Source organism: Ovis canadensis, chromosome Y, assembly GCF_042477335.2.
Source record: "Ovis canadensis isolate MfBH-ARS-UI-01 breed Bighorn chromosome Y, ARS-UI_OviCan_v2, whole genome shotgun sequence".
NCBI lineage: Eukaryota > Metazoa > Chordata > Mammalia > Artiodactyla > Bovidae > Ovis > Ovis canadensis.
In genome coordinates, this window is record NC_091271.1 from 20,689,569 (window position 1) to 20,700,621 (window position 11,053).

General features: G+C 42.6%; 1 protein-coding gene across 1 annotated transcript; it reads right to left on the reverse strand.

Moving 5' to 3' along the window:
* Positions 1-909: 909 nt before the first annotated feature.
* On the reverse strand, positions 910-2,534 carry LOC138431534 (zinc finger protein 280B-like; the record flags this gene model as incomplete). Its single annotated transcript, XM_070289525.1, is given in 2 exon segments — positions 910-2,120; positions 2,123-2,534. Coding segments are annotated over 2 exon segments (1,623 nt in total), but the record flags the coding sequence as incomplete, so codon positions are not given.
* Positions 2,535-11,053: the final 8,519 nt, after the last annotated feature.

An 11,053-nucleotide genomic window follows, 5' to 3' on the forward strand; every position in this document is an offset into this window, starting at 1 on the left:
AGATATGCCGACCTCACTGTGACTACAGGCCAGCCAAATGGGAAAGGGGACAGAATGAATCAAATCCCCCTTTTGATCACTCAACAGGAGGTCCACAGGCACCAGGTCTCATTAACTATCTCTGCTTCTCCAACCGCAGTCAGTGCTACACAGGGCCTGCTTCATGCTTGCCAGGGTCTCTCACCAAACACAGGCATTTTAACGGCTGGCTTCCTTGAGATGTCCCTGGGCTAGGTAAAAGCACTCTGAGACAGTGTTCCTTCTCCCTTGGCTCTGTGCCTGCAGTGAATGTATGCCTCTTCCTCAGCAGGGACAAGAAGCCACAGCTCTTCACTGATTAAATCCTGTGTCCGGTCCAAACCTACATCGTAGCTTCTCCATCAACCTCCACTGCACGCTTTCAGAGCCAGGTTATCTTAGATCAGCCCAAGAGGCACTTCAGAGAGTGACATTCAAGTCTGGCTATATAGCTGATACTGAGATCTTCAAGGCATGAAAACACTTCAAAATTACGTTGCTAAAACACTCTACAGGTTATATGTATAGTAGAGCTTTTGAACTTACAAGTAACATCAAATACCAAAATAGGTTCTTACTTTTCCTTTCTCCACTTCTCTCATTTTCTCTCTCTCTCAGACACATGCACACATCCTTTTTACATGTGAAGACAATTACACGAAAAACAGATCATAGATTTTTAAATAACATCTCAATATGCAGATCAAACAAAACTGTACTTCCTCTATTTAAAACAAAATCACATAAATTACCCATCGGTTTCCCTATATTTGAAATTATTGAATAATGCTATAAGTTGATCTTTTTGTTTTTAATGGGATTTTTAACTCTGACTGAAATACTTGCTTCAGACTTACTGAAGGCAGATTTAACTATTTTTTTTTCTTTTTTTGACCTCCTCCTTTTAGATTTGGGGGGTGATGATTCAAAATCAGATGTGTTCACAGTAATGGATGCAACTTCCACCAATCCTGGCTGAAGGGGTTCCAGTGATACCTGAATAACAATTTTTGTTTCAGGAGACAATCCTTCTAGCTGCTTAGGCTTCTTAAACATTTGATGACACTGGGTCTTGTGCTCCCTCTCCTCTTTGGAAGTTAAAAACTGTAGCCGACATTTGGAACACTGGTGAAAACTCTTTTCCCAGTGCCCTCGATGATGACATCTGTATGCTGTTGCAGTTTTAAAAATTTTGAGACAAAACGGGCAAAGTAAATTCTTGGTGTTACCATGGTAGGCTCTGAAATGTGCATCCACATCTGCAAAAAATGATGATATGTAACTGCAAACCTGGCATACATAGGGCATTTCACCAGGCTTATGATTGTCTTTCATGTGCTCTGAGAGAACCTGATCTGTCTCAAAGGACAACTCACAGATGTGACAGACTGCGGAGGGCTCCTGGGCCGTGTGGACACTTTCAATGTGACACTGCAGCTGGAAGGGAGTCGGAAACTGGCGGAGGCAGTGCTGGCAGGTGGTGTGGGTTTTCCAGCTGTCACCTCTCTGCCTCTCAAGTTCCAAATGGTGCTTCATGTGATTCATAAACTTGACATTTTTTAGAACTTTCAAGCAGCTGAGGCATTTAAACGTCGTGTGGGTCTTCGGTTCTGGCTACCCAACTCCTCCATGCTTGCCATAGTAGAAGTCGCGAAGTAACACAATCAGATTTCCTTCTGTGGGATCACCAATTTTGTTTGGACTTGCCAAACTTGGAAAATCAGTTTTTGTCCGTCCATTTTCCCCTAAAGGTCTTACAGGCTTGCAATGAACACTGTCCTTTGGAAAAGGTGTTGGACAAGGTTCTCCATTCTGAACATGGCTTAGTGAGGTATGGACACGGTCTGGTGTGCTTTGCTGAGTGGTCTCTATATGAAAAAAACCTGACGGGGAGAAACCTAAAGAATGTTCCCCTACAATGCCATCACTGAGTTTAGGCCTTCTGGGATTTCTGCGATTTGTTTCACAAGGGGAAACTCGCTTTGATACATGAGGACTTTTATTCATATCTCCTGCAGAAACTGCTGTTTCTACTGGATGCTGCAATGAACTTGTGAAGGTAATCAAAGAAGAACATAACTCCTTCGAAAAGCAATCAGGCCTATTTGTGGTGAAATATTTTTATAATCAGCTTGAGACGGAGGTTCAATAATAATAGGACTACCTGTTGATCCTGAGTCAGAGTCAGACACTGGCAAGACAGTCTTTGCTTCTGATGTAGGAGTCACATGACTAACAGGCTGTAATCTGTGAGCGTTACCTTTCCTGAAGTGACCATACCTTTTCCTCCTTGAATAAGAACCTGGGGTATCTCTGTTCAGTATGTTTGAAACGACTGGTTTTGAAGCTGAGCTCATCCCATCAAAGATCACGTCAGCATCTTCATTTACATGTTCCACTCCAACCAAGATCACTTCATCATCATCAGCATCATCATCTACTTGTTTCGTCTCTCCCTCCCTTTTCCGTACTTCTGGCTCTCGTTCTTCTTCACGTAACATACATGGGAGTTCCATATTTTTAATACTTTTTTGTTCTTAGAGGGTGCGGCCACAAGTCCCAGTGCTTCCTTTATACAAACTGCCACCTAAGTGTAAACATACTACAGATTAGTTAAGTACAGAAAAATGGGCTATTTGATTATCTCCAAATCTCTAGAGTACTTATACACACCCTTATCTTACAGACAAAGACACTGAGTGTCAACCAGACTCAATGACAGCTGAAAAAACTACGACTACAAGTCTACATGGCTCTAGAATCATAGCTTTGTCGCATGTTCACTTTAACCTCTTCTACTTAAAAAAATAAAGAGGGGGAAAAAAACCAAAATGCCACACTGATCATTACGTGAAATCACATGTAAAGGATGAGTATTTTTACAAAAGCATTGTTCTACAGCGTTTCGAAGCATGGACTTTGGAGTCATAGGAGATTAAGTTGGAATTCTAACTTAACCACACACCAGTTGCGTCTTCTTAGGCAAATTTGTAACTTTTAAATGTGTTTCTGTATCTTAAAGACAAACATGCTTATTTCTTAGACTTAAGGTTAACAGCTTTTTTAAAAGGCATCAGCTATTCAATGGCATCTTGTTTTGTAGTAAAAATGGAAGAAAATGTATCTTAAATGCACATTACAACTGATCCATAAATTCTAATTTCATAAATGTTAACAAACAAAATAGGTAGCAAATTCAAAGTATAATCTATCTATACCTAGTTAACAAACAGCATAATTCAATGTCAAGCACTTAATTCAGGCCTAGGAAACTGAGAATGAGCTCTCTGATAATCTCACCCCAATTCCACACAGATATATCCTAAATTTCTCCCTCTAATCCTGGCTAAACTTCAATGCAGCAATGCTTCATCTTTATGCCACACGTCTCTTCCCCACATAGCAGGCAAAATGATGCCAGTCTTTCTCTCATACCAATATCAGACAGAGACATCACACACACACACACACACACACACACACACACACACACACACACCCCTGATATCCCTTATGGATACAGGTGAAAGAGTCCTCAACAAAATACTGGCAAACAAAATCCAACAGCATATAAAAAAGACTGTACACTATGATCACATGCGATTTAGGGAGGTATGCAAAGTTGGTTCATTATAGGAAAGTCAATCAACATTATGCCATTTTAAAACAATAAAACAAATAACACATCTGCCTGAAGAAAAGGCATTTCCCTGAATCTAGCACCTTTTCATAACCGGGGTTAAAAGAACACTTAATAATTAAGAACAGAAGAGAACTTTCTCAATCAAAGGGCACCTGTAAAAAGACCCACAGCTAACATCATACTTAAGAATGAAAAACTGAAAGCTTTCCCTCTAAGACTGGGAACAACACAAGGAAGTCTATTACACACTTTGGCTCAACATTATACTGGCAGTTCTATAACCAGAGCAATCAGGTAACAAAAGAGAATTGTTGCTGTAGTTTCAAAAAAAAAAAAGAAGAAAAAAACAACAAAGAAAAAACAAAAACAAAACAAAAAAGAGCCTTCAGAATGGAAAGGAAGAAGTCAAAGTATATTGGAGATAAGATAATTTAGTATAGAAAATGTTGAAGAAACACAAGTATTAGAATTAATATACAGCTTGCAGAATAGAAGACAAATATTTTAAAAGTCAACCACATTTTATACAGTAGCAACAAATGTTGTTAAGTAAATACTTGAATCTACACTAGCATTCAAAAGAATACTTAGGAAGTCAGAAAGAGAAAGACAATATATTCTTTTGAATGGCTGAGTAATACTCCACTGTGTATATGTACCACAGCTTTCTGATCCATTTATCTGTTGATGGACATCTAGGATGTTCCATGTCCTGGCTATTATAAACAGTGTTCTCCATAGTGGCTGTACTAGACTGCATTCCCACCAACAGTGTAAGAGGGTTCCCTTTTATCCACACCCTCTCCAGCATTTATTGCTTGCAGACTTTATAAGAATCAATTCTAATGAGATGGATGAAACTGGAGCCGATTATACACAGTGAAGTGAGCCAGAAAAAAAAAGCAACACAGTATACTAACACATATATATGGAATTTAGAAAGATGGTAATGATAACCCTGTATGAGAGACAGCAGAAGAGACACAGATGTATAGAACAGATTTTTGGACTCTGAGGGAGCGGGAGAGGGTGGGATAATACGGGAGAATGGCACTGAAATATGTACACTATCATGTAAGATAGTCGCCAGTCTATGTTCGATGAAGGATACAGGATGCTTGGCGCTGGTGCACAGGGATGATCCAGAGAGATGATATGGGGTGGGCGGTGGGAGGGGGGTGAGGATTGGGAACTCATGTACACCTGGGGCGGATTCATGTCAATGTATGGCAAAACCAACACCGTGTTGTAAAATAAAATATAGTAAAAATAAAAATTAAAAAAAGAGAGAGAAAGACAAATATCGTATGGTATCACTTACATGGACTATAAAACATGCACAAATAAACTGATTTATGAACGAGAAACAGACTCACAGACATAGAGAGCAGACTATGTGTTTCCCAAGAGGGAAAGGTATGGCAGGCACAGATTGGGAGCTGGTGATTAGCAGATGCAAAGCATAATATATACAATAGACAAACAAGAGCGTACTGTATAGCACAAGGCACTATATTCATAATTTGAGATAAACAATAATGGAAAAGGGTATGAAAGAAATTGTGTGTCCATATGTGTGTGTTTACATATGCAGGAAAGGAAAGGGCAACTGTTGGCAAGCACGTACAGAAACTGGATCCTTCTGTGTTACGGATAGATTTTAAAATGGTGCAACTGCTACAGAAAACAGTTTAAAGGCTCCTCGAAAAATTAAAGAACTAGAGCTGACACATGATTCAGTAATTCCACTTCAGGATATAAATTCAAAAGAAGTTAACATGGGGTCTTGGGATATCTGCAGAGCCGTGCTCACAGCAGCACGAAGCACAACAACTAAGAGGTGGAAGCATCGAAATGTCCATCAAATGTGATATATACACACAATGAAATATTATTTAGCCATATAGAGAAAATTCTGTCACATGCTACAACATGCATGATCATTTCAGACATCAAGCCAAATGCAATAAGCCAGTCGTACAAAAAGACAAATACTGTAAGTTTCTACTTGCATGAAATAGCTAACACAGTCAAGCAATAGAAAGGAAACAAAAAAGAATGATGGAGTCCATGGTCTAGGTCAACGGGCAAGAAAAGAGGAGTTGCTGTTTAATGGGACAAGTGATGGGTACAGAGTTTCGATTTTGCAAGCTGTAAAGGTGTAGAGATCTGCTTCATAACAATGTAATAAGGAATTCCCTTGTAGTTCAGAGGTTAGGACTCCACAGTGTCCTATCAGGGGCCTGGGTATGATCCTCAACCAGGGAACTGTCATTCAAGCTGCACAACACAGCTAAAACAATGACAACAACAACAAATCAACACTGTGACTATGTGTGTGTCTATGTCTTAGTCACTCAGTTGTGCCCAACTTTGCATCCCCCGGGACTAAAGCTCACCACGTTCCCTTCTCCATCAGATTTGCAGTGGGTTGCCATTTCTTTCTCCAAAAGGCTGATGAAAGTGTACAAAATACTTAGCATGCAAAAATGGTTAAAATGGTAAAAATTTAACTTAGATGTTTTCTACAACAATTAAAAACAGAAAAGCATTTAACAACGAGGAAAAGAATTTGAATAGACATTTCCGACTCTTTGCAATCCCATGGACTGTAGCCTACCAGGCTCCTCCGTTCATGGGTTTTCCAGGCAAGAGTGCTGGAGTGGATTACCATTTCCTTCTCAAGGCGATCTTCCCCACCCAGGAATTGATACCAGGTCTCCTACCTTGCAGGCAGACATTTGAATATTTGAAATTCACCTGTGGCCTTGACAAGAGTGGCTTTATAGGAAAATGAGAGAACTCGAGATAACAAAGTCTAGGAACAACTCTGCAGAGGTCTGTAACAAGCAAATATGAAATAAAAGCAGCAGAAGCAGGATGTGTCACCAAAAGATGGATTTTTAATGACAGGTCACATTACAGTCAGTCTGTTTGCTGATGGGAACCATCCAGAGAAACAGAAACCTTAATCCAGGGCAAAGAGGAGACTTGCTAGAACTTCAAGAAATGAGTAGGTCTAGAACTGAGTAGATCAAAATTGAGTACATCAGGCCAGAGAGCACACAAGCTGGAGAAGGCAATGGAAACCCAAACCAGTACTCTTGCCTGGAATATCCCACAGATGGAGGAGCCTGGTAGGCCGCAGTCCATGTGGCTTCAAAGGGTCGGACACGACTGAGCGACTTCACTCTCATGCACTGGAGAAGGAAATGGCAACCCACTCCAGCGTTCTTGCCTGGAGAATCCCAGATAAGGGAGAGCCTTGTGGGTGGCTGTCCCTGAGACTGCAGAGTCGGACACGACTGAAGCGGCTTAGCAGCAGTAGCAGCACACAAGAAGGGTACACAAGCCACATAATTTGCTTACATTGACAGAGCTGAGATCATAGAAAAAAAAGGCTGGCATAGTGGATTAATGGGTATGGTAACCAGCCTTCAAGTGAATTCAATCTCCTGATATTCCCACCCCTGTGTAGTTCTCTCTCAATCTATCACAGGGTAGACCTGTGAGACTAAGCAAATACACAAGTGCAGATGTGTAACATCTGAAAAAAGACTCTGCACTTTATCATGGGTGCAAGCGCTTTCCTGAATCACTCATTCTGAGAAAAGACAGCAGCCTCCACAAGAGAAGCCCCTTGGAGAGGCCCACAGAAGGAGGAACTGAGGCTTCATGAGTACAGACAAGTGAGAGAGCTTAGATTCAACAAGCTAAGTCTTCAGAGGTTGCCAAGCCAGACAAAAGCTTGACTACTAACTACCTCAGGAGAGATCCTAGGCCAAGAGATAACAAGTGGTAAGTTCTTTCAAACTATTCCATTTTGAGATCATATGTACAACACAAACATTTCAAGTTCTAATACCATTCACATCATACTTACACACAGAACTGTTCTCCTATAAATATAGCTAAAATCAAAACACACACACACACACACACACACACACACTCACCCAATCCAAAGCACCGAAACACAGGAGTTGCCTAGCAGTCCAGTGGTTTGGTTAGGACTCAGCCCTCTCACTGCCAGGATCCTGTGTTCGATCCCTGGCTGGGGAACTAATGTCCTATGAAGCCACATGTTGTGACCAAAACAAAACATGCTGTGAAGTCAAAGCTGTACCAGCAAGATAAGTATACAACACAGCTGTAGGCACAAGTTGCTGGGCATAGAGCTTCCTATGATCTTGTTTACTCGCATGAAATGAACTCAGAGGGCGCCTCACCCCCATCCAGTGGAGCTGACTTACTAATGAAGAAAAGCCCTTAAGGGTACAGAAATGAGCAAGCAATCTCACGTGAACATGTTAAATCACAGGATATTTTCTCTGAATGAACCACTGGATTCATTCATTCATTTGGCCATGCTGTTTGGCTTGCGGGGTCCCAGTTCCCTGACCAGAGACTGAATCCAGACCACGGTAGTGAAAGCCCAGAATCCTAATCACCAGGCCACCAGGGAACCCCCACACCTGCATTGCTTTGCTTTGCCAGCTAAAACCTTAGGATATGTGCATTGCCCCATTTTAGCCTCACCAAGTGGTAGGAGTCAGCTCTACACAGCTTAAGACCCATGGTGTTCTTACTTTTTTTCTTTCAAGAAGGCAGGGGAAAGCAAGTCACTCTGCCTGTTTTTAAGCTTGCCACTCAGAAAGCTGCAAACCTGAAACCATGATGGCCCTGAAGTCAGCACCCGCAATCAGGGTCAGGTAATCCCCAATCAGGAATACTCTCTCTCAACAACAACGTGTCAGCCGACGAATGAAAGGAGAAAAACGCAAAGTAAGAAAGCCACAACTTTGTCCCTGTTGTAAAGATGTCTGTCACCTTACCTCAGGGGCCCACTGAAATCCTGAGCGCTTGAGACCTCCCAGGCAGCACACGGTCACATCCTGGTGACAAGCAGAGGAAAAGGCCAGGGTGAGTCCCCTGTTCTGGGAACATTCTATCCCCCCAGGCCCTACCTGGTCCTACCCTACGGATGCTGACCAGGCGTCTCACACTCAACCAGACCAAGTGATTGAACTCCTTTGCCCTGAGCTTCTTCCTCCCACCTCCCTTCTCTCAGTAACAAACAAACAAATACCTCATCTGCCAACTTCCCGAACCAAAGGCCTGAATCTCGGGGCCCCCAGGGACGCAGCAGCCCTGGAGGCCGAGGAGAGGCAGAGGAAACAGTAAAACGACTAAAGCACCAGGGCAGTGAAGAGGCTGCTAGATAGATGTTTTTTTTGTTTGTTTTTTGTTTTTGTTTTTTGTGTTTGTTTGTTTTGCTGCTCCTGCCTGACTGTGCCTGGGTGCAGAACCGGGTTGGGCCGTGAAGATTTGTGCATCTGTGTTTAAACACATTAGGTTCCACAGGAGAGCTGGGGGTGGTGCCAGGGGCCAAGGGCCTAAGAGGCTCTTTCCGCGAGCTGGCTTGTCCCGCCCCTGGGCAGGAAAGCTGCTGGAGAGCAGAGCCCGCCCAGACTAGAGAGGGGAGAGGGCGAAAGGAGCCTGAAGCCTGTGGATCCTGCCACAAGCTCTCACCGCCCTCACCAGCCGCCTGCCCAGCAAGGCCTCCTGCGAGTGGGGACCCGAGAAACCCTCCCTTTAGCCGTCAGGCACTGCTTTGGCTGAACCACGCTCTAGTCCTTACTGGTCCCCATTGAGGGAGGAGACAGAACTGCCGGAAACTCACCTGCCCTAGGCAGTTCCAAGATTAACCCTGAGCAGTGGAGCCTGAGGGGATGAGGCCTCCTCAGGTCTGGGACTCCGCCTCAGCTCCCCCTACAGGCGTGCGGGCTGCCTCCGATGATTGGCTGCCAGGGGTCGGCGCCTGCCATCTGATTGGCCGCGAGGCCGAGTTGGGCGCATGCGCGCGCGATGAGCCCTCCCCCCACCCCCTCACCCCGTAAAAGAAATCACTGTGGGCATGGTCAAGCTGAATCTGAATCTCAAGGATCTTGGGTCAAGATTGCTCAGCTCATCAGACGCGAAGAAAGAAAAAACAGATAGCACAGTCGCCAGGGGTCAGGGCTGAGAACGGCCTCCGAGTCTACCAGGGGAGTCCAGTGATGGTGTCCGGCACTCACAGCCCTCAGGTGTGACCTCCCTTAAGCCAGTTCTTTGCTTAAGGAACTTGACCTTACAGTGCATCTTGGCGCCCCTCCTCTTGGAATTACATTTCAATCAAGGCAGGGCAGCCTGCCCCTGTTTTTGCACTGTCTATTGTGAGCTGAGAATGAGCTTTACTTTTTCTTCTTCTTCTTCTTTTAAATTTTAGAGCCTTACACTTTTAATGGCTGAGGAAAACCGAAAAGAATTTTATTTTCTGACATGGAAATTGTGTGTAATTCAGTTTTCGGAGTCCTTAAGGTGGAACAGGGACTTGCCAGCTTCTTTGGTTACCCTCTATGCCTGAAAACTTAATTAATCGCCAACGATCATATTCGCAAAGCCTAACATATTTCTTTTTTGGCCCTTTACAGAGTGTTATTTAAATGCCCTGTTCTGCTGGAAGTCTCCTAGTAGTCATATGGGAGATTAAAGTTTTGGTTTTGTTACAATATTTTCTTCTCCATTATATTCATTTTTCATTCTTTACTAATTTCATTCCTTCATATCACTATAAGTTTCCTTTAATGGAAGCAATGAAATAACATCAAAGATAATACCTCTGTTGGTAGTTTTAACAGGTAACATGTTAGGAGGTATATGCTCAACTAAAAATATGTTGTATTATACAGTAAATACCACTAAGTGGCTTCAGAACTTGTATCTGGTTTCAAGTCACTAGGAAGGTTTGTTGAACATCCAATATTCTAACCTCCAGCTGTTCTCAACTTCAAAAAGATACAACTTTTTCAATAATGTGTTATCTCAAGTTTAAACTCCGTTTTAGCCACATATATGAACATGCTTTCTAGGTCACATGATTGAATCTGACCTATTGCCAAAAAGTGAAAATTTTGGAATACCTTTCTCAAAAGAGAGATGTTGTTTTCTTCTTCCAGAAAGACAGGTAGTGCAGCTGATCTTTGAACAGTTTGTCGGTTTTTGTTAACTCCATAAAGATTAAGCTGTCGAATTAAACTTTTCATGCTCTTGGTTTCAAATTTTCTGAAAGGCTCCTTTCTTTCAAGACTTCTTTCCTGAAGAGTTCTTCATTGATCACTCTACATGTGCCTGTCTCATCCCACCAAATAGATTCAAACTGTTCACTTTCCACTGTATTCCAAAGTTTTTGTGGAAATGTGAGTGAAAGAAAATCATTCACATCATCTGTTTCAGAGACAGAATATGTGTAGTGTGGCCTTTTGATCACCAGATCCTCAGACAAAGCCTGAAAAGCATATTCTTCAATCATAGATCTCAAAACTGAGTCCCCAGTTGTATAATCATTCCAGT